The sequence below is a fragment of the Candida tropicalis genome, assembly GCF_000006335.3.
Source record: "Candida tropicalis MYA-3404 genomic scaffold supercont3.6, whole genome shotgun sequence".
Lineage (NCBI taxonomy): Eukaryota > Fungi > Ascomycota > Pichiomycetes > Serinales > Debaryomycetaceae > Candida > Candida tropicalis.
The window spans coordinates 1,025,572-1,051,752 of record NW_003020058.1 but is presented as its reverse complement, the minus strand read 5'-3'; the positions used below and the strand labels follow the sequence as shown (position 1 = coordinate 1,051,752).

Below are 26,181 nucleotides of genomic sequence, written 5' to 3'. Positions count from 1 at the left end.
TAATAGGTCCCCTTGTTTTCCCTTTGATTGATTTTTCAACATTCAATCCTTTCGCAGCCAAATCAGGAAAGTAAAGAAAAACTAAAACCTAAACTTTGATTGATGGAACAACTTTAAAAATTAAATAACTTTTAAACATTATATCAAAAAAGGATTCATCGGCAGAAATATCGTTGGGTTTGTTAGAATAAGATTAAAGTTATTATTGCTACCGGTAATACTAGTACTGGAATTTTTTAGAGGTGGTTTTCTACTTGGACGTGAATTTAAAGTTTTCCATGATTTTTATTTTTCTTAGTGTTGCGATTAATAGAGTTGAAGTTTTACATGGTCTTCATTTTGAATTCAAAATAGGAAATTAGGTGCCACATGATATGCTAATAATAAATTCATAAATCATGGAATCATTTTTGAAACAAGGGATATGACGTTTTAAACCTGTCTCAATAGGGCGTGGGGAGAAAGAAATTACCAATGATAATTTCCAGAAATTCATAACGGTAATAAAGGTTGTTGAATTTGTACTTCTAAATGTTTTACTACTTGTAAATAATATCGTACGTAATTTATGAAATTGATATAAGTTACTACATTGATTGAAATACTTCATCCGTTACTTCTGATGTAGTTGTACAGCTAGAAACAATTATCTTCTGGTATTTCTTTGTCTTCTAAGATTTAAGGATATTCGCACACAAATTTTCATGAAGTCTGATGTCATTTTGCAATTTACAATTTGGTTGAATTTTCATGCAATACTTCATCAAAAATTGAAAGTGCTTTTTTTTTTATGTGGCCATATCCATCATTGTTTCATTAGGTTCTTTGTCTTTCATATTTGGAAATAGTATAAATTTATTTCAGTGCATAACCCAATTGGATGAAGTAGGTATTGTTTTGACTATTCATGAATTTAAAGTAAAGCAGAACAATAATAGGTCACCTTCAGAACATCACCTTCTCTCATTGTTATTTACGAAATTAAAAAACATATACATTTCTTGTTTACTCTTGTAGTTCTGCTTTAAGAGTTTCTATATACTTTATAAACTTCACGCAACGAACATTATCTTTTCCTGTATCTTCTTTCTCCATCTCGTTAAGCTCGGAAATCACTTCTTCTTGTTCATTCAATACTTCCAAATATTCTTCTTTGTTGTTGAATGCTTTTGTGAAGAATTCATCACTTACAATCCATGAATAATATGACCAAACAGATGTATCTTCAGGACTCATGTACATACCTGTCTTGATCATTTCTAAATCATTATTCATTATCAATTTAGGATCTTGAAACATATCAGTACCTGGGAACCTCATTAATATATCCTCATTATCATGGATTAAATTGTAAATTTTTGGTATTAATTTTGTTCTATTATGCCATGCTGAAAAATTCAGGAAATCTTTTTGAATCTTCAATGTTGTATAATTAAATTCATCAAGGTTAATCTTCAATATTTTTGATAAATCTCCTTTACATGCTAATTCCATATTTTCAACAACAAATCTTCTATAATGCCAACCATGGAAATTTCTTTGATCCAAATCCAATAATTTTGAAACTACAGCAAATTCAAACTCCCAATTAACTTTCTCAATTTTAACTAATTCGAATAATAACCAAGTTCTATGATTCCAAATCCAATAACATTTAGGAAATTTTTTCAATTGTGATAAGACAAATTTCAAATCTTGATTTAGTAAATTTTCATAAATTTTTAAATCCTCTGATTTATATCTACTCAATATTTCACGACGATAATTCCACATGGTATAGAATTCGGGATTAATTATTAATATTTCATTATTCTTCAATAATGCTTCATCAGAATAATCTTCATTTTCTCTTAATTTGAATAATTCTTCAGTTAATTCTCTGTATTCTTTGATTTTGATTTGATCTTTCTTCAATTTCAATTGTTTAGCCTCCTCTGATAAACTGACTCGCTTAATTCCGTGTTGCTAATTCTAAATGTTAGTCATCACTTTCACTAATCTAACTTATTCGTATACATTGATAACAACATACCATTGTTGAATGTGGTGGTGATGATGATGATAGTTGGTTGTAAAAGTGTTGTCTATCAAATTCAAACTTAAAAAAAAAACGTGAGGGATAAAAAAGTCGTACACTTATTTCTCTTCCTGTCGTCAAAATAAAGGAAATTCATCGTGTTGTCGTATTGCGACTTTTCTTGATTTCTTTGTTTCTTTTCATAGTAAACAACAACAATAGCCACTACAAGTCAGCCATAACAGTCACCATCCATGTCAGTAAGATCAATAGCAGAACGTCAAACACCGTCTTCAAAACTTGCACTTAAAGGATCATCCAAGATAGTTTGTGATTATTTTGAATTTGCTTTGAATTCAATATTATATCAACGAGGTATTTATCCACAAGAAGATTTCGTCACTGTACGTAAATATGATTTACCAATGGTTATTAGCGATGATTATGAAGTTCAACAATATATTAAAAATATCATGAAACAAATTAAAAAATGGGTTTATGGCTCACAAATCAATAAATTTGTTATTGTTATCGTATCAAAATCTGATTTAGAAAATATTGAACGATGGGAATTTAATGTTGAAACAAAAGAAATAGAAACTGGGGAATCAAATAGTACTGAAGAGGAAGAAAAACCACGTCTGGAGATTCAAAAAGAAATAAGAGCTATTATTCGACAAATTACTAGTCTGGTTTCATATTTACCAGTATTGAAAGATGACGAGTATACATTTAATGTTTTGGTATATACAGATCCTACTACTACAATTCCAATTGAATGGAGTGATACTCAAGGTGATGGACGTATACTAAGTGGTGATAATGTCGATAATGTTGCATTCACTTCATTCAGTACTGATATCCATAAAGTAGGTACATCAGTTAGTTATAAATATGATTAGAATTTTTTTTAAAAAAAAATTAAATACATATATTCTTCATGAATGATTTCCCTCTCTCTAGCTATCTTGAATTTCCATTTTGTTGTTGTTGTTGTTGCTGCTGTTGTTGTTGTTTCTTATGTTCTATTAATTCTGGATTGAATCTTCTTCTCTTGTTACTCAACATAAATCTTGATGAACCTTTTGCCCCAATTGAATAATCCCATTTGGCCAAATAATCATCTGTTTCATTTAATTGAGTTGAACAACTACTTTCATCCATTATTTTAACATCATTGAATCGTGACTTCAAATCCATAAACTTATAAACTTGTTCTTTACCTGATTCTGGGTCTGTCACTGGTAGATAAGCATTCAATATCGAGAATTGATATTGGTGAATATAATAATCCAATATATATAAAATAGCTTCATTTACTAATACTTCAGGACAATTTAATTCATCACAATCGATAGATTTCAAAATTTCTTCAACTTTTTTATTCTCTTCTTCTTCGCTTATTTCTTGTTCTTCTTGATGAGTCAATTTCATATCTTTGGGATTCAAATTTAAACTAATTATTATAATTGATAACGCAATACAATGTGGAGGTATGACTAAACTTAATGGAGTTGAAATAATATCAAAACTTATCAACCATGATAACATTGATAATTTATAACCAATTTTTAAATTTTTACAAAATTGAATTAATAAATTATCAACATTAGATCTAATAGTAATTGGGCCATTATGAAAATCAAATTTTATAACTTGCAAAAGTTTAAATTCAATAGATAATATAAATTTTCTTTGTAAATCAACAAAACTATTTCCATTTGAATCAACAATTTTATTTTCATCAATATCTCTAATCTTATTACAAACACTTTGAATATCTTTTAATCTTTTAATACAATCTTCTACTTTAGTAGCTAAAAGTAAACATGAAATGGCAATTGTATAAGGATCTTCAGTTAGATCATATGGACCAGGATTGGCTTCAAATACATTGAATAAATAATATCGTTGATAATAATTCATCGTTGTAGATAACACTCGTATAGGAAATTTCAACTGTTTGATAGCTTGAAATAAATATTGAAATACTTTATGTTTAATAGTAGTATAATGAGGTTTAAGATTCTCTGGTATTGTTTGCTTGTGTAAATATGAGATTTCTTTATGTGTGAAAAATGGTCGTGATATTTGTACAATAGTTGGCGCAGATGATGTACTTGAAGCCCCATTTGTTATACTACCACTTGGAGTTCCTTGTTCGCCTGATAACGGTGTTAATTCTTTTGATGACATTGTCTTCTGTGTTATACTTCGATATCAGAGATGAATAAGAACTGCAATCCATTGTGCTCTTGGGTTTTTTTTTTTCTTACCTAAATAAATTTTTCTTCTCGTTGTCTTTGGTAATGCACTTTTGGTTGTTGATCGACGTGCGCTGCGCAATGGTCCTTATCACCGCGACTCCCACGACGGCACACGGCGAGAGATTGGCCAAAAGAAAGAGGGCAAACTAAATTTTTAACAGAATATATATATTTTCGTTCTTTACTTTCTTTTAAAATTGTACTTCCAACATGGGAATACCTTTATAATAAAATAAATAACAACAAGATACTAATAGAGATTCAATTGATATCAAAAATTTCCTATTTCTTTGTCCATTTTAGATTGAAATAAAATCTCTCGTTTTTCTTTTTAAATTGTTTTCTTTTTTTTTTTTGTTTTTGTTCCATTCTAAGCACATGTACATCCATTAAACATCTAAGCAGTGAAGGACAAAGAGAAACCCAATTTGTGGACTGGTTCAGCCAATTTCAAAGCGTCGAAAGAAGCACCCAAACCTAATTTAACACCTGGTCTCAATTCTTGGGTGTAAGACAAAGCAGTCAAACCAGAGTCGGCAATTTTAGCTTTGATGAAAGCAGATTTGTCCAAAGCGTATTTGGTAGCAAATTCAACATTGACGTTAGAGGATTTGACGGAATCCCAGGTGGCTTTAGCACCAACTTCAACCAAAGGAGAAACTCTGTGGTAGTAAGCAGCAGAGAAAACAGACAAGTTAGAAGTGGCAGTAGCAGCCAAACCGTAGTTCAAGTTAGCGTAACCAACACCAATGGAGTATTTGTTAACTTTAGCGGAAGAGATATCGTAACCCAATTCAGCACCGGCAGTGAAACCATCTTGAGCAACAACCAAATCAGCAGTGGCAATTGGACCTTTCAACAAGTCAAAGAATAATCTGGCATTAACAGCAGATTGTTGATAGAAGAAGTTCAATTTAGCGTTTCTGGTACCGTTTGGAACAACAGCAGTGTCCAATTCCCCTTTCAAACCTGGAGTCAACAATTCAGACAATTCAATCTTGGTGGTCAAAGCATTAGCATTGTTCCAACCTTGGGTCAAAGTCAAACCAGTGGCTTTGTCCAAGTATTTGGCATCAACAGAAGCAGCAATGGTGTCGTCCTTGGCGGTTTTACCTTTAACAGTGAAAGTAACGCCATTTGGGGCCACAGTTTTAACATCAACAGCAGCGGTAGACAAGTGGTAGAAGTCTCTGTTGATCAAATCGTTAGCAGCTTTAGCTAAGTCGGAGTAAGCAGATGGAGCCATTGTGTGAAGTCAATTGGTGTTTTTAATATAAAAACTAAGGTTGTAAAAAAAAAATGAAGTAAAAGAAAGAAAGCAAGAAAGAAAGAAAGAAAGAAAAAAAAAAGAGGTGGGAATAAATTGAATGACAGTTTTTTCTTTTTAAAAGCAAAGAGAAAAAAACGTTGGGGATTTTTTTTATTATTACATATTTTGGTTGGTTGGCAACTCGGCTTCACTGTGTATGCGAAATCTTAGATTTTTGTTTTAATATTATTGCAGCATCGTATTAAGGAAATATTTTTTTTTCTCTTGTTCTACGGTCTTCTCTCACTCGGCGACACAATTAATTTTGTCCAACCATAGATCAGCATCGTTGACACAAATAGAGGTAATATAAATTGGCCGCACTCACATATACACCTAGAGTATATTTCAATTAATAAACTCTAACACCAGGTGGAACAGCTAACGATTATTCATCTCTCTCCCTCCCCCACAATAGATTCAACTGGTTGTAGGAGTTTAAACACCAACGAGCTAAATACCGCGGACAAAATTGTTTGGTTCAAATGGGATTGTTTTGATTTTTGCTGTATGCGTTTGGTTGTCTGAAAACGCGTGGGGAAACTGATTGACAAATAATTTTTAGACAGCCCAAAAAAAAAAAAGCTCAATGAAGACCCACAGTTGTTTGAATGTCAGCCAATTTATTACCAACTGTGTAACCTATTCCCCCCAGTCAACAATCATTCAACTTATTATTTAACACTAATATTGACGTATTGATGATTAATTATTGGATAGGCTTTCTTCAAAACAGTCTTGTTCAAATTGATTGCTGTTGATTTGTCTGTGATTCAAATCATACGATAGGTGTGATAAAGTTTGCTACCCCTAGTTCAAATGGAGTTAAGACAACGTGTGTCTCTGTGTGTGTTGCAAAGTTGTCACGTGCTTGATTTTGTAGTGATCCACGTTTTTCTTTTCATTGAACCATTAATGTTGGATTTTAGAAAAAAAATAACTAAATCCCATACATATACTGTGATCTGTTGAATCTTGCTTCTTTCTGTTTTCTTCTTCTAATGTATCAACCTTAGATTTGGTACCTTGATAAATGACGAACATGCTTCTTACTGCATGCTTTGTCATTGCCGATCTGTTTAGGAATCCATAGATTCCGAACCATCCTGGATGGAATAATTCACATAGTGGCATATTTATTTGTCCATGCTACCAGTATTAGCAGATATGCTAAATGGCACATAATTTTGTCTTGGACTTACACACTACCTTATCAAAGCAGCGGTAGTAGGCAACGAAAGAAAAAAAAAAATTATTCATTAGGAATTCAATTCATTCAGACAACCATCATATTACTATAACTCTCAAACAAAGATGGAAAAGTTTTCAGGTTGGAGAGATAGAGGAACTGGGATTTCCCCATTTATGCCTCAAGCATTGCCTACATTTAAAAAGAATATCATTGCGTCAATTTTCTACAAGTTACCACTTTTCTTTCTTAAATTACCATTTTTCATTATTGCCTCAATCTTGTACACCATTACAGGTTTTACATCTATATTAAGTTTTGTATTTTCTATTCTATTTGGATTTAGCAACATAGAATATTCAGTTGATGGTGTCAAGAAATCCCAACTGGATCAATTGGCTGCATATAAGCCAAAGAAGGGTGACTTGATTGTTGCTAATTATATTACACCAATGGATGGTTACTTCTTTGCATTGTTAAGTGGTACTTCAAACATAGTCATCTTGGTCCCAGATAAAAGTGGTGATTTATATCAATACTCCCCATCTTCATTGTCTGACAGTACTTTTGCCTTTGCTGTTGGCTCTAAAGTTGAAGATGTTTCTAAATTCAAAAAGAAAATTGTATTTTTGTTATTAGAAGGTACTCCATCTAACAATAAAGCAATCTTGCCATTTGTTAAATTAAATCCAAAGTATTCCTTTGAAGAGTTTAATATCAAATCATTGGTATTGAGAATAAGTCCAACTTATTTCACTTTACCTATTCCAAATATTGGTAAATTGCAATACTTCTTTGAATTGGTAGCTAGCGTGAACACAAAGAACCTTCGTGCTAAGATTTACAAGTTTGATAGTTTTAATGTTCCCCAGATTAGAAAATCTTTTGAATTGAATTCCTTAGCTTCTGTCGGTGGTGAATTGGATATTGATTCTAAGAACAAGTTTATCAAATATTATGCTGATCATAGTATTAAAATAAACTAATATAGACCCATTTATATACGTAATTATATATATATATATATATATATTATCTCTTTGGACTACGACTTCTTTCACGCTCCTTTGATCTATGTCGATGTGACCTATGTCTGTGTGATCTGTGTGACCTATGTTTGGTGTGTTTGTCTTTCTTTTCTTTTATAAACTGTTCCATTGGATCCTTAAACTCGTCGTCATCGTCATCGTCATTGTCCTTCTTTTCGCTATTCAAAAAATCAGCCATAGGATCTTTAAATTCATCAACATCCAGGGTATTCTCTTCTTTGATGGGTTCCTTGATGGTTTCTTTTTTGTCTTCAATCAACTTAATATCTTCTTTATCTTGTTTTGCTTCGATTTCTTTCCTTACTTCATCATAATTAATCAAATAATCATCTTCTTTTTCATCCCCACGTAATTTATAATAATTATGATCAACTCTCAATATTCGATCTCCTAATTTTATTCCATTAAAATTATCAATTGCTAAAATACAACTTTTAAAATTTGCATATTTTAAAAATCCAAACCCTCTATGTTTACCAGTTTCTTTATCTTTTATCAAATTTATATGTGTGGGTATTCCATATTGACTAAAGATTATAATTATATCCTTTTCATTTAGGTTGAATGGGATGTTACCAATGTATATATAATTCGTATCTCGATAATCATAATGCCATGAAGATTTATATGACGTGTTTGAGTTTAACTCCTTTTGGTTTATTTGGTTGATTTGTTTAACAGTATTCATGGTGTTGATGATACTTCTGGTTGATAAAACCCACAGAACAACCGAGTGAGAAAAATTGCATGAACCAAAAAAAAAAATTGAACTAACAGAGAGAGAAAGAGAGATGAGATTGGAAATTTTAAATTTTTTTTTTTTTTTCAGTTAATCAATTCAAGATTTTCTTTGAAGTACAATAATCACAACCAGTCATGGCTAAGAATGGAATTAAGAAATCTCCTGTTGTTGAGAGTAAGAAGAAGGATGTTACTACACTGAAAAAGAGAAAGCCAGTTGAAGAAGAAGTAGAAGAATCTGAATCCGATGATGAAATTAATGTACAAGGTTTAATCGATGCAGATGATGATGACGATGAAGAAGAGGAAGTTGAAGAAGAAGAAGACGATGAAAAAGCCGACGAGGAAGAAGATGATGAAGAAGAAGCAAGTTTGGCTGATTCCGAAGAAGAATTAAATCAATTATTAGGAGAAGAAGAAGATCCAAGTGATTATGAATCTGAAGATTTTTCCGATGAACCAAAAGATGATATATCAGGAATTAATATTAAATCATTATCAGTTTCTGATGCAGATACTACTGTTACCAAATTTTCTGATGGTACTACTAGAATTTTAAAACCAGAAATTGATCCTAAATATGATAGTGATGATAGTGATAAAGAAAATTTCAATACTATTGGTAATATTCCATTTTCTGCTTATGATGAAATGCCACATATTGGGTATGATATTAATGGTAAAAGAATCATGAGACCAGCAAGAGGTTCTGCGTTAGATCTGTTATTAGAATCTATTGACTTACCAGAAGGTTGGACTGGGTTATTGGATCAAAATACTGGTACTTCATTGAAATTAACATCTGAAGAATTAGAATTGATTAGAAAAATTCGTGCTAATGAAAATGTTGATTCAAATATTGATCCATATGAACCTTTAATTGATTGGTTTACTAAAGATGAAGAAATCATGCCTGTTACTGCTGTTCCTGAACCAAAGAGAAGATTTGTTCCTTCCAAACATGAAGCTAAGAGAGTTATGAAGATTGTTAAAGCAATTAGAGAAGGTAGAATTATTCCACCTGATCAAGTTAAAGAAAAATTAGATGAAGATCAATATAATTTCGATCTTTGGCAAGATGAAGTTGAAGTTCCTGATCATATCATGACTTTAAGAGCTCCTAAATTACCACCTCCAACTAATGAAGAAAGTTATAATCCACCAGAAGAATATCTTTTAACTGAAGAAGAAAAGGCTAAATGGTTAGAAGAAGCTCCAGTTGATAGAGAAAGAAACTTTTTACCACAAAAATACAAATCTTTAAGACAAGTTCCAGGTTACCAAGAATCTGTTAGAGAAAGATTTGAAAGATCCTTAGATTTGTATTTGGCTCCAAGAGTACGTCATAATAAATTAAATATTGATCCAGATAGTTTAATTCCTGATTTACCATCTCCAAAAGATTTGAGACCATTCCCTATTCGTTGTTCTACTATATATGAAGGTCATACTGGTAAAATTAGAACTGTTTCCATTGATCCTCAAGGTTTATGGTTAGCTACTGGTTCTGATGATGGTAGTGTTAGAATCTGGGAAGTTTTAACTGGAAGACAAGTTTACAAAGCACAAATAATAAATACTGAAATTAATAATGAGGATCATATTGAAAGCTTGGAATGGAATCCAGATTCAACTACTGGTATATTAGCAGTATGTGCTGGTGAAAATATTTATTTGATTGTTCCACCAATTTTTGGATTTGATATTGAAAACACTGGTAAATTAAGAATTGAAAGTGGTTGGGGTTACGATACTTTTGGTAACAAGAAGAAAGATCTTAAAATGCCAGGTGAAGATGAACAAGATCTTGATGATGATGATGATGAAGAAAAAGAATCTAAAACCATTGAACCAAAGAAGGAAGTTGCCAAATGGTTCCCACCAAATAGTGAACAAACAACCATGGGTGTATCTGCTGTTATTCAATGTCGTAAAACTGTTAAGAAAATATCATGGCATAGAAAAGGTGATTATTTTGTTACTGTTTCTCCAGATAGTCATAATACTGCTGTTTTAATCCATCAAATTTCTAAACATATTTCACAATCACCATTTAGAAAATCTAAAGGTATTATAATGGATGCTAAATTCCATCCTTTCAAACCACAATTATTTGTTTCATCACAACGTCAAATTAAAATCTATGATTTAGCTCAACAAGTTTTATTGAAAAAATTAATGCCTGGTGTTAGATTATTATCTACAATTGATATTCATCCTCGTGGTGATAATTTAATTGCTGGTTCTTATGATAAAAGAGTTACATATTTCGATTTGGAATTATCACAAACTCCATTTAAAAAACTTAGATATCATGATATGGCAATTAGATCAGTTGTATATCACAAAGGTCAATTACCTTTATTTGCAACTGGTTCAGATGATGGTACTATTCATATTTTCCATAATTCAGTTTATGATGATGCTAACCCTTTGATTGTTCCTTTGAAAAAACTTACAATGGGCAATTGGGTTTTGGATTTGGTCTGGCATCCAAAACAACCTTGGATTTTTGCCGCTGGTGCTGATGGTAAAGCATACTTGTATACTAATTAGAGTAATAAATAAAAACAAAATAGGAATACTTTGAAGTTTACTTGTCATTGTTTGTATGTGTACGTATAGGGAGATGGTAAATTAGAGTTGATTTATATTCAATATAATTTATATTTGATTAAGCAAAAGCATGAAACAAAACAAAACTAGCATTCAACGTAAAGGCAATCAACTCTTTTGATGATATATATTGATTCTAGTATTTGTAGATGTAAATATTACTACTCCTCGGTGCTGAGAGTAGAAGAGCATTCAGAATGATTATCATTTTTATCACTCATTGAAGAATTGAATGTATTATACTTGTAACGATTACTTTCTCTAGGTTTATCTGGATCGCAAATTCTATTTCCAAAAAAATCAACGAAATATAAATGTCCAAGGCTACTTAAATTGGTATTTGTCATCGACTTCAAATGTCTATTACAGTGGATAATAAGAACTTCCAAATTTGTAGGAAAATGGAAATCATCCAAACTTCTAAGCTTTGTTTCTGATAGTTTTAGATACCTAAGCGTATCTGGAAGTTTGAACGTAATTCCATTGGGGAATATTGTTCTTGATAAAGTTAAAGAATTTAATTTTCTTGGAAGATTCAATGTCTTGAAAATGAAGTCAGAGTTAATTTCAAGATTGGCTAAGTTTGGCGGAAATACCAATTTGTCACCCAGCGGAGTAAATGGATCTTCTAAATTTGAGACTGAGGCATCCAAATAGTTCGGATTTACCATACCACTTGGCATAAATATAAGTTCTTGCATGTTTGGGAAATCATCTTCCGATACAAGCAAATTCAGCAGAATAATTGACCCAATAATTTTTAATCTCTTCAAGCCTTTATATTTTCTAATTGATGAATAGTCATCAAAACCACATGAATCTATCACTAGATTAGTGATGTTGGAATCAGGTAAACACAAGGATTCAATTCTTGTTGACGTCCAGTATTGACAAATTTTGAATGACCCCAATTTGTCCATCTGTTTAATGAGAATTTCAATATTATTATATCCGAATCCAGTAATAACTGCAAACTCTTTTAAGTTGGGTGGAACTTTATCCGTGTCTAAAAACATAACTTCAGCCTCATTATAGGCGTATATATTCAACGACTCGACACTAGGAGGAATTAAGTTAATTTGATTACGGGAAGTAATTGGACACTTCAACTTCCTTAAATATGAATATTTGAGAAAATTAGAATTTATCAGCCCATCCTTCATATCAAAGGAAAGACAGGAAACTGATTCTGGAATACAATTCAATATTTCCTTCTGGGTTTCAGGATCAACATCATCGTATTCTGGAAACATGACATCAAATGACATTAAATTCATATACGAATTTAGTTTGGAAAGGAATTGGGCTCCGTCTCTTTGATAAATTTTATCTTGAAGTCTCCAATTCTTCACTTTTCCTAAAATTTCTTGATTATATTCACACCACTTATCAAGACTTTCATCGACTAAATTAATCAATTGGTACTCAGCCTCTCTATTTTCTTCATCATGATCACTCGTTATATTGTTACCTTCTTGATAATTTGTAAAATCAACATTGGCTCTGATGTCTATTGTAGCTTCCTTTGGACAAATTTTATAACTATCCATAAGTTCCTTTAGTTTAGTCATCGACAATTGTGGCATATTTAAAGTATTCAGTTCAAAAGAGCTCCAAAGTAGTGGACCTGTAATTTCATAAATATATGTCACTATTTCAACTTGTCGTTCAATATACGGTAAAATAAATGGTACTAAAGCATTACAATCCAAGAATATAGTCAACAAATCTTTTCTAATATAAGAGATAACACGTTGAATAATTTCAGGAGGCAATTTCAAGAAAGCAATGAAATGCTTATCAAAATCAATCGTTTGTTGTTCCAACATTTTCTCTATTTCTAACTTGGACATTATCCTTGATTGTTTTTTATCAGTTATTGGTATGATGAATATAATATAAGTTGATAGTTAAACTACTATTTAACGAAAGATATAAACAACAACAAAAAAAAACAAGTGGAAGAGAGCAACTCTTTGTAGAATTTTAATTACATATGGTTGAATGTTCGACATGGTTTTCTTTATTAGATTGTAGATCTTGCTTATGGTAATCCCACGACTTTTTTTGTCTTTATTCGCATCTTACATTATAACCCCACAACTTTATCTTCACACTTTATGAAAGAAAAGTTCGTATTATCTCGGTTAATGCTTTCCAATAATAGCTGTTCTTTAAAAGTTGTTATTGAAATATAAACCTATTGAGAAATTAATTTGTCAAAGTACAGAGTATTAATAATTTATAAAAGTTTATTTAATCAAAACTAAAAACACTATATTCTAATATCCATATCCACGATCTTCGATTGGAGCAGTGAAACTATTATACTTGTACTTGTTGGTCTCACTGGGCATGTCTTGATTAGCAATTGTAGTTCCACTAAAATCAACAATATATAAGTGTTCGAGACGGCTTAAATTGGTATTCGTCATGGACTTCAAAAGTCTATTATCTGTGAGAATAAGAACTTGTAAATTTTTTGGAAAAAGTACACCATTCAAACTTGTAATTGTAGTCATTAAAATTTTTAAACGGAAAAGCGTATCAGGAAAGCGGAGCTTAATTCCTCTGGGAAATTTAGTACCCTTTAATGTTAGCATTTGTAAGTTTCTTGGAAGAACCAAGTCCTCTATGGTTATATCACCTTCTAACAGGAGATTACTTAAATTTGGTGGGAAAATTACTTTGCTATCTATTGCATTTGATTCTGGGGGGTCTTCGTTTCTATAATTACCGGGGCGATACTCAAAAGTCTTCAAGTTTGGGAAATCATCCTTCGATACAAGCAAATTCGGCAAAATAAATGAATCAATAATTTTTAATATCTTCAAACCTTTATATTTTCTAATTGATGAATAGTCATCAAAGCAACATGATTCGAATACTAGATTAGTGATATTCGAATCGGGTAAACACAAGGATTCAATTCTCGTTGACGTCCAGTATTGACTAATTTTGAATGACTCCAATTTGTCCATCTGTTTAATGAGAATTTCAATATTAGGAAATCCATATGCCATAACTACAAACTCCTTCAAATTTTGTGGTACTTTATCTGTGTCTAAAAACGTAACTTCAACTTTAAAACTGTGTACAAATAGATTCAACGACTCAACACATGGAGGAATTAAGTTAATTTGATTATGAGAAGCAATAGGACACAGCAACTTCCTTAAAGACGAATATTTGAGAAAATTAAAATTCTGCAACTTATGGGTCATAAAGAGCTCAAGACTAACAACTGAATTTGGAATAGTATTTATAATACCTTTCTGAGCTTCATGATGAAATTCATCTTCATCATCATCATTTAAATACGGAAATTTGTACATAATTGACTGGAAATTCATGAAACAATTAAGCTTAGACATGAATTTAGTTTCATCCAGATACATAACATATTCTTCAAGATTCCAATTCGCAATTTTACTTAAAATTTCCTGGTAATGTAAACACCATTTGTGAAGTTTTCTATAGAATTGTTTCCCACATGGATGATGAGAAACCTCACGTTCGTCATCCGGCAGATCGGTAAAACTATCGTCCGACAGCTGTGTTAAAGTATACTTTTTCATTTCAATTGAGTCAGCAACAATGTGTCTAGGGTTTATTATAACAGCCTCCTTTGGACAAATTTTATATTTATCCATGATCTGCTTTAGTTCTCCCATGGATAGACGTGGAATTTTTGTATTATCCAGTCCAAAAGATTCCCATACTAGGGGACCTGTAATTTTTACAGGATGTGTCACTATCTCAACTTGTCGTTCAATATACGGCAAAATAAATGGTACCAAAGCATCACAATCTAGAAATATAGTCAAACAACCCTTCCCAATATGAGAGATAACATAATCAATAATTTCAGGTTGCCATTTCACAAACGAAATGAAAAATTCATCAAAATCAATCGGCTCTTTCTCTGGTAGTTTAGCGGTCTCCAAATTGGACATTAGCCTAGCCCTTTTTCTTGTTGACATGATTGGGATAATAATATAATGATTTTGATATTTCTATTCAATGGAATAATTGTAATTACAGGAATAAAAAGTAATAAAAATAGTAAAAAAAATAGCGGGTAGACGTAGTTAGCTTGGAAAAAGGGGTTCAAGCTTGTTTGAGTAAAGTGGAATTTCCTCTTTGTGAAACTCTCCGTGTATGCAGTACACATGCATTGTCACGCAGCTGGGTTTGTTTGTTACCAACGTGCAGTTCAATAGATTGCAATTGCAATAAATGTAATACTTGTGCTTCCTTCATTAGTTACATATTCATCCATTAGGAGTTGTGTGTTATATTGATAGAATCTTCTCTTTTTCTGTTTGTGACTACACTGCTTATAGCAATAAAGTATGAGTTTTATTCACTTTCTTTATTCTTTTATTTAAGCCTATAGAAGTAAATAGAAAACTATATAATTTATCTTTCACTTCCACTAAATATTGCTTAGCAACCGTGAAACTGACGGAATGTTGTACTGAAATTCCTGTTTCATTTGAGAGTTATTATTATTTAGTTTGAACTGCATTGATTGTATATCTATGACAATCACCTGATGTGTGGAGACTTTGTCGGTGTCGTACTGATGGGTATTAGGAGTTGTTTGGTACTTCCTTAGACCCATGTGTGACAATGTGTGCCGTGAGGCAAATGGCGTGTACTCGTGACCAGGAACTCTGGGAGTCTTGTCTGGTTGCAAAAAGGAAAAGTTTTCACTTATTCAACACCTCTTTTCTTTTTCTTTTTTTAATAGTTTAATAGTAGGGTCATTTTATAATAAATAACTAACCGAATCGTTCAATCATATTTTGAGAGTCATTTCTATTGCAATGCTTTCTTTATTTCGTTGGTTACTAAAAATATTTTGTGTTCGTAAAAATGAACAAATCACACTACCTAGTTCTAGTCTTGCACGATGCTTAAAATATATAACTCTTAGAGATACTACTTAAATAGTGAGAGATAACAGAGAACACTTGTAAATAACATGGTTGTCCTTTGGTAACTAATCAATGATGATTTAGCTAGATGATAATACTACCACATGTATTGTGACCTGGAGATATTAACTTCGAATACTTGAGTTCTATCAAATAGAAAAGCAACAATGCAAATCCAATAATTATGCCAATTTAAATTCCAAATTTCTTTTACTCCATAAAACTTGGACCTGTTTTGCTTGATTAAGAAATATATTCTTATCTCTAGGCTCTAAAATAAGTACATATATTATCATATTCTTGGAATAAATGTTGCTGTACTTATTTGTATGAAACAGAACTAGGTAGTGTGTTTTTACAGAAATATTGATGCTCGTATTTTTACTGTGACATATTTCCGTGCCTTTTTTTTTTTGTTTATCTGTTTTATATCAATCTATTGTTACGATGATAATACATTTTATGTAAACCCAGGGGTTTTTGAAGTTGATAATTTATGACAGTTTATTTAATCAAAACTAAAAACACTATATTCTAATATCCATATCCACGATCTTCGATTGGAGCAGTGAAACTATTATACTTGTACTTGTTGGTCTCACTAGGCATATCTTGATTAGCAATTGTTGTTCCTCTAAAATCAACAAAATATAAGTGTTTGAGACTCTTCAAATTGGTATTCGTCATGGACTTCAATAACCCATTACCACAAATAGCTAAATATTTTAAATTGGTAGGGAAATGAAATCCGTTCATACTCTTAACAGTTGTTCCTGTTATTTGCAAAAGACTTATTGAGTCTGGAAGCTTGAAACGGATTCCTTTGGGAAATCTTGAGCTTCCTAATGTTAAAGCATTCAACTTTTTTGGAAGATTCAATGTCTTGATAGTTAAATCACCATCAATTTGAAGAATACCCAAATTTGGTGGAAATACCAACCTATCATCCAACACAGTAGATGAATTCTCTGACGCTGGGGGTTCAACACAGAAACGAGGGTTATAATAGACCATACTTCTTGGCAGAAATATAAACTCTTGCAAATTTGGAAAATCTTCTACTGAAACAAATAATTTTCTCGGGAAATTTGAATGAAGGATCCATAATCTCTTCAAGGCTTTATATTTCCTAATTGATGAATAGTCATTAAAGACACATGATTGGAAAACTAAACTAGTGATGTTCGAATGGGGCAAACACAAAGACTCGAGTTTAGTAATTTTGCTATCATGACAATATTCAAACCATTCCAATTTATTCATTTGTTTAATGAGAATTGCAATATTGGGAAATCCATATCCAGTACCAACTGTAAACTGTTTTAAGTTGGGAGGAACTTTGTCCGTGTCTAAAAATGTAACTTCAGCCTCACCATATACGTATATATTCAACGACTCAACACTAGGAGGAATTAAATTAATATGATCCCGGTAAAAAATTGGACACTCCAACTTCCTTAAATATGAATATCTGAGAAAATTAAAACTTGTCAACTCATCCTTCATATCAAAGGAAAGACCAGAAACTGAATTGGGAATACAATTTAATATTTCCTTCTGGGCTTCAGGATCAACATCATTGTCAAATTGTGGTAGCGCGACATCAATTGACATTAAATTCATATACGAATTTAGTTTGGAAAGGAATTTGGCTCCGTCTCTTTGATAAATTTTATCTTCAAGTCTCCAATTCTTCACTTTTCCTAAAATTTCCTGATGATATAAACACCATTTATCAAGCTTTTCATAGAATTGTACTCTATCACGATATGCATAGTCATCTTCATCCTCGTTCTCTGGATCTTTTCGAATGTTACCTTTCCGATCAATTGTAAAATTAACACTATCCTCCACATAAATTGTAGCCTCATTCGGACAAATTTTATATTTATCCATAAGTTCCTTTAGTTTACTCATAGATAAGTGTATCATTTTTGTGTACTCCAATTGAAAAGTTTTCCAGACTAATGGTCCAGTAATATTTATAGGGTGTTCATAAATTTGAACGTGTTTGTTGATATATGGTAAAATAAATGGCACTAAAGCATCACAATCTAAGAATATATGCAAACAATCACTCCTAATATAGGACATAACACATTTAATGACTTCAGGTTTCCATTTCACAAAAGAAAGGAAAAACTTATCAAAATCAATTGGTGCTTGGTCTAGCAATTGCTCTTTCTTTAATTTTGACCTTTTTTTCCCCTTTTTTGATCCTGTCATAATTCATTGATTTATAATTTCATTATATTTCTGTCAACAGAAAGAAGAAAATACTTGGGAATTAAGGAATATATATATATGCATATTAACAGAGTAATTAAGGGAACAGAAACAGGAAATAAGTAAAGTGTAATTTCAATTTAAGAGGGAATGTATCATTAATTAATTGAATTAAAGTTAAGTTTCGTTGATGGTAATAACACGACTTTTGATTGTGTAAATCCCTGAGCTTGTTAAAAAATAATTTGAAATAACTCTACTGTAATTTGAAACTAACTGGTACAAGAAACTATCTGTTGATCAAATGAGTTGTATCTTTGTCAAAACGCTAATTTAGGAATTGGACTTCTCGAGAAAAAAGCTCACAAAGAGAAATTCTAGACTGATTCTATAACATGGGGATAATGATCCTTGGTCAAACAAGTGACAAGAAAAGAAACTTATTCAACATAACAAAGTAAATGCTATCTACTTTTGTCTAAAGAAAACAAACTTCCCGATTTAAATGCTTCTTTGTTGTTCGGAGAAATGGTGTTAGACTGCAGGAGCTAAAACATAGGATACAAAATTGTAGGGAACCGGCTGGCACAAATTTTTGGTGCGGGTACAAAAATTATAGTAGAAACGGGTAGTACCAGCGGGAGCGGTTAATAAGTCACAAATGTATTGTTTCTTTGCTACATTCAAGTTGGTATATATCATAATATGTATTGATGTGTCAAATAAAGTTATCCACTTTATTTAATATGTAATTATATTGAATTATATTGAATTTAATTAGTAGCACGTCAAGTTAGTTTGTACTGTTGGCAGATAATTTTTAATTCTTTCCGCCATCCGCACTTGAAACCTTAATTGGCAATTTTCCGATCAATCCTGCATAGTTCAGTACCCTTCAAGAAAGGAGTATTTCCCTTAATCATCCCTAGTGTTCATAACCTCCCCTCCAATTAAATGAAAAAAAAAAGTATAAATACGGGGTAGAAATTCAATCTTCAGAAAAGTTTTCCAATTAGTCTATTCAATAATAAAATTAAAACTACTATTTTATAACAATCAACTCACCTTAAAAAAAATGTCCTCAATTGATAAAACTAAATTCGTTACTAGATTCGGTTCTTCAGGTTTGAAAGTCAACACTGTTGCTATTGGTACCATGAGATTGGGTTCCAGTTGGATGGGTTTCAATGGTGATATTGACGAATGTTTGGAAATTTTGAAGTTCTGTTATGATAACAATTTCCGTACTTTTGATACTGCTGATGCTTATTCCAATGGTAAATCTGAAGAATTGTTGGGTATGTTTATTAAGAAGTATAACATTCCTCGTGAAAGAATTGTTATCTTGACTAAATGTTATTTCCCAGTTAAAGAAGGTGATGAAGGAATGGGTTATACTGATCCAGTTGATTTCATGAATGATAAAGGTTTAAGTAGAAAACATATCTTGACTGCTGCTGAGAATTCCGTCAAGAGATTGGGTACTTATATTGATGTTTTGCAAATCCATCGTTTGGATCATGAAGTTCCAAAAGAAGAAATCATGCATGCTTTGAATGATGTTGTTGAACAAGGTTTGACTAGATACATTGGTGCTTCATCTATGAAAGCTTGGGAATTTGTTCAATTGCAACACATTGCTGAAACCAAAGGCTGGCACAAGTTTATTTCCATGCAAAGCCACTACTCTTTGCTTTACCGTGAAGATGACCGTGAATTGAATGATTATTGTAAAAACAATGGTGTTGGTTTAATTCCTTGGTCTCCAAATGCTGGTGGTGCTTTGTGCCGTCCATTTGATTCTGAAAAGAATCAAAAATTCTTTGAAAACAAAGAATGGACTAGTATTTTTGGTTTAGGTACTGTTAGTGAAGCTGATAAAACTATCATTAACAGGGTTGAAGAATTGAGTAAGAAATATGATGCTTCAATGATGCAAGTTTCTTTGGCTTGGTTAATGAAGAAAGGTTTGGTTCCAATTGCTGGTGTTTCTAAATTAGAACAAGCTAAAGAGTTGGTTGGAATTTACAAAATTGATATGAGTGAAGAAGATTTCAAATACCTTGAAGAGCCATACCACTCCAAGGATATTGCTCCACGTATCGATTAGTCAATTCAATTTAAAATAAAGTTTATATTTCAATACAATTATGAAGTTTAAAGTTACAGAAGAAATAAATAAATAAATAAATAATTGTCTATAACAGTTTATTAGCTTGCTGCGCTTTTTTGACACAATGGATTCTTACCGGGATAATGAACACAATTAATCAAATTGTAATCGTTATATTTTACCATGAACAAATCCTCTTCTTTGCTACTAAACAAATACAGTAAGACAATCTTTACATTGTCAACTACACCAAGATTATTTGAATGCATGATCCATACCCAGTCTTTCCAATCCAATATCCCTTCATCATTATAAACCAATGGAGTTCTATAATTCTCATATTGTGCTAAAGAAATATCAGCGGTAAATAAATACAATCCACCTGTTCTAGGTTGTTGGGGAGTTACTTTTTCACTATATTCAACTTCCCAAGTCAATACACCTCTATTAGTAAAATGTGTCAAACTTAATCCAGTTTCTTCATTTGCTTCTCTAATCATACATTCCAATGGTGTTTCATTGGGTTGGATTTTACCACCAATTCCATTATATAAACCCATCCATGGCGGTTTGTTTCTGTTTAATAATAGAATCTTGTTGTTATCTTCACAACGAATAAATCCTAAAGTATACGAAATATCAAATTCTCTTGCCATGGTAGTAAAAATGATTGGATAATTCAACCCCATTTACAAAAAAGAAGAAAAAAGAAGGACGAACTTAAAGTGGTTGTAAATGTTGTATTTTCTTCATTTCTCCTTTGTGGCAAGTTTTGTTGATGGGGCGAGAAAGGAACCCTTCTTATCAACTCAAAAAATAAGGATCGAAAATTTCATTTGGGACACAAATCCGTCGATAAGATTTTTAAAGTTGCTATTCAAGAGAATGACAGCTGAGAATCCACTGTTGTATGTCTTGATTACTCTATTTGTGCTATGCGCTATTAAATCCAAACGGTAGCAAATTTATAACCGTTATGTAATTCTCGTGATTTTAAAGTTCAGAATTGCTCTTGGCAAGTGTATATCTTACAAATCATTGTATAACCAAGTGTTACAACGTTCACAACATCTATAATGATTTATATTAAGAATCTACCACTGGATACACTTAAACACTTCATCTAGTTCCATTACTTTATTCTCTTCAAATTGTATATTTTTCCCATATTCACTAATCACATTAGTTTCCAACTCTTCTATATCTCCAGGATTTCTTAACTTTCTATAATCTTTATTAAAAAAGAATAACACCAACAAGGATTTCTTCAAATGATCAAACCTAGTAGGGTTTTTACCAAATGAAATATTATATAAGAAAATAGCAAATAACATAATCTTTGTTGATTCATATTCATTAAGATTTCCATAACCAGTTCCGATTCCTGGTAATATCAAAGTGTCTATAACATTAGGATCAATATTATGCATTAGATTCCATATTGAATCAAACAAATGAGAAATTGAATGGATTTTCTCTGGGATAATCATAGTTGGTATTTCAATCAATTCTAATAAATTCCAATTTTGATAAATTAAAGTTGATTTGTAATCAAAATCAGGTAATTCTAATAAATTAATCTTATATATTTGATTTGTAATTAAATATCCTTGATATTTCAGTAATTGATAATTTTGAATAATATTTTCTAAATATTTATAAGTAAAATTTGTTCCTAATAACATAGCTTCAAGTAAATATAAATCAAATCCACCTCCCATGTAGCTCAATGAATTTGCTGGTGTAACAATAGAAGATTTACCAGAATTAAATTTGAATTTTACGACCATTTCTTGTATGGTGTGATTATAAAATCGAAATTTGAAATCATTACGATGAAAGAAATTATATGATTTGTAAATTGTTGATAGTACTTGATAATGATGAGTCCAGCATTTGACCATCAATGGATTACTATCAACAAATACTAACTTCATTGCACATGTGGTAGTATGAAATGTATAATGGTGACTTTTAAGCGAGTGAGGAGGTGGAATTTTTATTTTTGGTTAGGTCGTCATTATTTTTCGTTCCAGACAATCAATGCAACTATCCAAATCACCAACAGGAAAATCTACACCACAACTTGATAATCACAATAAATTAAAATAAAATACTAAATCGTTTAATTATAATAATATACACTAGTTTACATACAAAAAAAGATAATTTAACCTGCAAACAATTGAACTAAGAAATAAAAGAATTTAAGCTAAAAATACAAATAAAGACCTTTGTAGAAACAAAATAAACACCAAATAAAAATTGAAAAAACATTATCCCAGGTTTTACAATTCTTGAGAAGCGTTACCGGCTTTAGCTTTCTTAGCTGGCAACAAGGATTGGTGAATGTTTGGCAAGACACCACCTTGAGCGATGGTGACATCACCCAATAATTTGTTCAATTCTTCATCATTTCTGATGGCCAATTGTAAGTGTCTTGGGATGATTCTGGATTTCTTGTTATCTCTAGCAGCGTTACCAGCCAATTCCAAAATTTCGGCAGCTAAATATTCCAAAACAGAAGTTAAGTAAACTGGGGCACCAGAACCAATTCTTTGAGCGTAGTTACCTTTTCTCAATAATCTGTGGACTCTACCGACTGGGAAAGTCAAACCAGCTTTAGCTGATCTTGAAGTTGAGGCTTTTTCTGAAGAACCGGCTTTTCCTTTACCACCTGACATTTTATATATATGATTTGATTATAAGTTAATTAATTGATTAACAAGGAAGAAGAAAGAAAGAGGGAAAGAAAAAAAATTCAAATTTCGAAAAAAGGAAATAAAGAGGAATTTATGTCTATTTAAAAACTAATCATTTTTCTAATGTTTTGGCTTGCGTTTTTCTTTTTCTTGTATTTTATTTTGGGTTTCTGTTCTTTTGTATTTGTGTTTGCCACGGATTTTCTTTGTGCTGAGTTCTTCTCTCTCGTTCTCAAATTTGCTGAGGAGATTGTTTCTCTCTCCTCTCTTCTCTTCTGCACTGATTCTCTCCTCGCACTAAAACAACAGCAAAAAAATTTTTTCTCGTGGTGGCGCGCACGCGAATGGCACAAGAAGAAAAAGAAGAGAAGAGAGAGAGAACAAGAGGAGACAAGAGAGAAGAGAGAAGAGAGAGAGAAAGAAAAGGAGAAGAGAGAAGAGAGAGAGAGAAACACAAGAGAGAACAGAAACAAAACAATAAAAATACACGTGACAGAAAAAAATAAAAAATAAAAACAAAAACACGAACCTCAAGTAAAAAGAAGGAAGTTCAAAAAAAAAATCACTTAAATAGATTGTGAATCCGCCATCCTAACCAAAAAAAATTCCATAAACTTGTATCTTCTTTTTTTCTTATTTCTTTCATTTTTTTATATATTATCTTTAATTAATCAATATCTAATAACTTATAACAATGGCTCCAAAAGCAGAAAAGAAACCAGCTTCCAAAGCTCCAGCTGAAAAGAAACCAGCCGCTAAGAAAACCGCTTCTACTGAAGGTGGTAAAAAGAGAACCAAGGCTAGAAAAGAAACTTACTCCTCATACATTTACAAAGTTTTGAAACAAACTCACCCAGATACTGGTATCTCCCAAAAAGCTATGTCCATTATGAACTCTTTTGTTAATGATATCTTTGAAAGAATTGCTTCCGAAGCTTCTAAATTGGCTGCTTACAACAAGAAATCTACCATTTCTGCTAGAGAAATCCAAACTGCTGTTAGATTGATCTTGCCAGGTGAATTGGCTAAACATGCCGTTTCTGAAGGTACTAGAGCTGTTACCAAATACTCTTCTGCTTCAAACTAGATGTGAGAAAGTATTTTTTATCAACAAAATTGGTTTATTTCTTCTTCATTATTTTGTTTTATTTTGTATATTAATATAGGTTGTCTATTTTTTATTTGAGAAAATTGTACATTAGTTCTTATTTCGAAAATTCATGATGTTGTAAAATAAAAAAACTGGTAAACATATACGCATATTATTTGTTAGATATTGTCTGTTTGTTTGTCTATGTAAATTTTCTATAAAGTTTACGTAATTGAATAAATATCATACCAATGAATAACCATTTCAAACAGAAGAGAACCAATTTCATTACTTGTACCCAACTTTGCATAATTATTAATTTATAATATGCTAATCCATAAACTGGTACGGGACCGAGATCTCCAGAGAAAACTTCTTTAAATACTTTCATTCTATCTTGTAAAGTAACCAATCCACTAATCCCCATTAATGCTTCAGAAACTCTTTCTCTTAATTGGCCACACCAAACCATACCTTGATGATCAATTGGTACCCCTAGTAATCTTGCAGCATCAACAGTAAAATAATGATCATATTTACGATTAGGTTGAATTACCAGTGGAGGAACCATTAAATCCGTCAGGGAATAAATTGAAATCATACCTACTTCATCATTAAAGTCTGAAGTTTTCAGTAACCAAGGAAATGGATCAGCATGAGGTGTAGATAATGTAATTATTGTATTAACAATACCTTCATTTCTTGCAGCAGCAATCTTTGCCACTAATCCACCCATTGAATGACCAATTAATATAATATTTTTATTAGGACTATCAGGATATAAATCAGAAATAAATTTAATTGCATCAGTAACATATTCAACTTGATCTGACATACCCCAAAATGCACTTAATTGTTCATCAAAATCAGCAGTGAAAAAATCAATATTTCTTGCTTTTGGATATTTACTACTTATATTTTCATCATAATACATTTCTGAACATCTTGCAGCAATAGATCTAACTTGTTCATAACTTCCTGCATTTCCATGAATAAATAATGCTGGTATACCTGTTAAAAATGATTTAAATCCTTCATGATCTTCATTTTCATTAGGTTGTCTATCTTTACCTTGTTCTCTATATAAATATAATCCATATTTTGAAGAAAATTTACTATGAGTTTCATCAAATGCTGTAAGACGTGCATATGATGGCCACATCCAAACCATATCACATCTTTTTTGATCTTCAGTATATAATGGAATTGTATACAAATATGCTGAAATACTCAATAGAAGTAAAATAATACATGTGATGGTGTATAATATAAGTTTGTATTTCCTCAGACGTGGATACAAGTTGGTGAAATGAACTAGTCGTTTAGATGACATGGAAACCTTATGGGTGATATTTATATAGATCGGCTTCCTTAATGGAAAAAAAAGGTCTTTGTTCCTCTTTCTATTTGTTGTTGATCTAGGATGTTCCTAATTTTTTTTTTTTCTTTTTCTTACACTCGTTGTTGTTGTTGTTTCCAGTCGTCTATCAGAAACTGCAAAATGAAATTTGAATAAAAACACACAACCTTTTCTTGTGATATATTTTATTGAAAATAGGAGAAATTTATAAAAGTACATACAACACGATAAGAAAATAACTAAGCATGAATTATCCCCAAAGTGATTATGTTTAACAAAAGTAAATAAAATCAATCTAATATTAACGACAATAGAGGCGGGGGGAAATGAAATGAAATAGATGAATGGGATAATTAACAATCTAAAAAAGAACAATACTTTCAAATAATAAAAAAAAAGGAAAACAAAATAAACAAATAAAAGACAACAAAAATAGCAAAAAAGTCAATCAAAACAAATCATTCAATTAAATTCATCAATACCATCTTTGATGGATAGTTATAATTCTCTTGATTCTTCCATCTTTTTTCACACTACTTTAGAGCAGATTTCACCGAGT

At 31.4% G+C, this 26,181-nt stretch overlaps 17 protein-coding genes across 17 annotated transcripts; 6 read left to right on the top strand and 11 right to left on the bottom strand. All coding sequences in view use genetic code 12, as the record gives it.

The window, feature by feature from the left end:
* Window positions 1-1,005: 1,005 nt before the first annotated feature.
* BET4 (Rab geranylgeranyltransferase) lies at window positions 1,006-1,773 on the bottom strand (the record flags this gene model as incomplete). The annotated part of the gene is made up of 1 exon (XM_002550410.1): window positions 1,006-1,773. One exon carries the CDS (start codon window positions 1,771-1,773, stop codon window positions 1,006-1,008), a length of 768 nt encoding a protein of 255 aa, XP_002550456.1.
* Window positions 1,774-2,271: 498 nt separating this feature from the next.
* Window positions 2,272-2,919, top strand: MAD2 (spindle checkpoint protein; the record flags this gene model as incomplete). Its single annotated transcript, XM_002550409.1, has 1 exon — window positions 2,272-2,919. One exon carries the CDS (start codon window positions 2,272-2,274, stop codon window positions 2,917-2,919), a length of 648 nt encoding a protein of 215 aa, XP_002550455.1.
* Window positions 2,920-2,980: 61 nt separating this feature from the next.
* CTRG_04752 (uncharacterized protein) lies at window positions 2,981-4,213 on the bottom strand (the record flags this gene model as incomplete). Its single annotated transcript, XM_002550408.1, has 1 exon — window positions 2,981-4,213. The coding sequence occupies one exon, from the start codon at window positions 4,211-4,213 to the stop codon at window positions 2,981-2,983; it is 1,233 nt and encodes a 410-aa protein (XP_002550454.1).
* A 468-nt stretch (window positions 4,214-4,681) lies between these two features.
* POR1 (porin) lies at window positions 4,682-5,530 on the bottom strand (the record flags this gene model as incomplete). Its single annotated transcript, XM_002550407.1, has 1 exon — window positions 4,682-5,530. The coding sequence occupies one exon, from the start codon at window positions 5,528-5,530 to the stop codon at window positions 4,682-4,684; it is 849 nt and encodes a 282-aa protein (XP_002550453.1).
* A 1,377-nt stretch (window positions 5,531-6,907) lies between these two features.
* CTRG_04750 (lysophosphatidic acid acyltransferase) lies at window positions 6,908-7,768 on the top strand (the record flags this gene model as incomplete). The annotated part of the gene is made up of 1 exon (XM_002550406.1): window positions 6,908-7,768. The coding sequence occupies one exon, from the start codon at window positions 6,908-6,910 to the stop codon at window positions 7,766-7,768; it is 861 nt and encodes a 286-aa protein (XP_002550452.1).
* Window positions 7,769-7,814: 46 nt separating this feature from the next.
* CTRG_04749 (U2 snRNP complex subunit) lies at window positions 7,815-8,519 on the bottom strand (the record flags this gene model as incomplete). The annotated part of the gene is made up of 1 exon (XM_002550405.1): window positions 7,815-8,519. The coding sequence occupies one exon, from the start codon at window positions 8,517-8,519 to the stop codon at window positions 7,815-7,817; it is 705 nt and encodes a 234-aa protein (XP_002550451.1).
* A 188-nt stretch (window positions 8,520-8,707) lies between these two features.
* On the top strand, window positions 8,708-11,128 carry ERB1 (Erb1p; the record flags this gene model as incomplete). Its single annotated transcript, XM_002550404.1, has 1 exon — window positions 8,708-11,128. One exon carries the CDS (start codon window positions 8,708-8,710, stop codon window positions 11,126-11,128), a length of 2,421 nt encoding a protein of 806 aa, XP_002550450.1.
* Window positions 11,129-11,349: 221 nt separating this feature from the next.
* Window positions 11,350-13,041, bottom strand: CTRG_04747 (uncharacterized protein; the record flags this gene model as incomplete). Its single annotated transcript, XM_002550403.1, has 1 exon — window positions 11,350-13,041. One exon carries the CDS (start codon window positions 13,039-13,041, stop codon window positions 11,350-11,352), a length of 1,692 nt encoding a protein of 563 aa, XP_002550449.1.
* Window positions 13,042-13,470: 429 nt separating this feature from the next.
* On the bottom strand, window positions 13,471-15,171 carry CTRG_04746 (uncharacterized protein; the record flags this gene model as incomplete). The annotated part of the gene is made up of 1 exon (XM_002550402.1): window positions 13,471-15,171. The coding sequence occupies one exon, from the start codon at window positions 15,169-15,171 to the stop codon at window positions 13,471-13,473; it is 1,701 nt and encodes a 566-aa protein (XP_002550448.1).
* A 1,494-nt stretch (window positions 15,172-16,665) lies between these two features.
* CTRG_04745 (uncharacterized protein) lies at window positions 16,666-18,357 on the bottom strand (the record flags this gene model as incomplete). Its single annotated transcript, XM_002550401.1, has 1 exon — window positions 16,666-18,357. One exon carries the CDS (start codon window positions 18,355-18,357, stop codon window positions 16,666-16,668), a length of 1,692 nt encoding a protein of 563 aa, XP_002550447.1.
* Window positions 18,358-19,432: 1,075 nt separating this feature from the next.
* Window positions 19,433-20,467, top strand: IFD6 (Ifd6p; the record flags this gene model as incomplete). Its single annotated transcript, XM_002550400.1, has 1 exon — window positions 19,433-20,467. The coding sequence occupies one exon, from the start codon at window positions 19,433-19,435 to the stop codon at window positions 20,465-20,467; it is 1,035 nt and encodes a 344-aa protein (XP_002550446.1).
* A 101-nt stretch (window positions 20,468-20,568) lies between these two features.
* Window positions 20,569-21,159, bottom strand: CTRG_04743 (uncharacterized protein; the record flags this gene model as incomplete). The annotated part of the gene is made up of 1 exon (XM_002550399.1): window positions 20,569-21,159. One exon carries the CDS (start codon window positions 21,157-21,159, stop codon window positions 20,569-20,571), a length of 591 nt encoding a protein of 196 aa, XP_002550445.1.
* A 405-nt stretch (window positions 21,160-21,564) lies between these two features.
* Window positions 21,565-22,407, bottom strand: CTRG_04742 (putative ADP-ribose 1''-phosphate phosphatase; the record flags this gene model as incomplete). The annotated part of the gene is made up of 1 exon (XM_002550398.1): window positions 21,565-22,407. The coding sequence occupies one exon, from the start codon at window positions 22,405-22,407 to the stop codon at window positions 21,565-21,567; it is 843 nt and encodes a 280-aa protein (XP_002550444.1).
* Window positions 22,408-22,758: 351 nt separating this feature from the next.
* On the bottom strand, window positions 22,759-23,154 carry HTA2 (histone H2A; the record flags this gene model as incomplete). Its single annotated transcript, XM_002550397.1, has 1 exon — window positions 22,759-23,154. One exon carries the CDS (start codon window positions 23,152-23,154, stop codon window positions 22,759-22,761), a length of 396 nt encoding a protein of 131 aa, XP_002550443.1.
* Window positions 23,155-23,295: 141 nt separating this feature from the next.
* Window positions 23,296-23,685, top strand: CTRG_04740 (uncharacterized protein; the record flags this gene model as incomplete). The annotated part of the gene is made up of 1 exon (XM_002550396.1): window positions 23,296-23,685. The coding sequence occupies one exon, from the start codon at window positions 23,296-23,298 to the stop codon at window positions 23,683-23,685; it is 390 nt and encodes a 129-aa protein (XP_002550442.1).
* Window positions 23,686-23,866: 181 nt separating this feature from the next.
* On the top strand, window positions 23,867-24,259 carry CTRG_04739 (uncharacterized protein; the record flags this gene model as incomplete). The annotated part of the gene is made up of 1 exon (XM_002550395.1): window positions 23,867-24,259. One exon carries the CDS (start codon window positions 23,867-23,869, stop codon window positions 24,257-24,259), a length of 393 nt encoding a protein of 130 aa, XP_002550441.1.
* A 205-nt stretch (window positions 24,260-24,464) lies between these two features.
* CTRG_04738 (uncharacterized protein) lies at window positions 24,465-25,595 on the bottom strand (the record flags this gene model as incomplete). The annotated part of the gene is made up of 1 exon (XM_002550394.1): window positions 24,465-25,595. One exon carries the CDS (start codon window positions 25,593-25,595, stop codon window positions 24,465-24,467), a length of 1,131 nt encoding a protein of 376 aa, XP_002550440.1.
* Window positions 25,596-26,181: the final 586 nt, after the last annotated feature.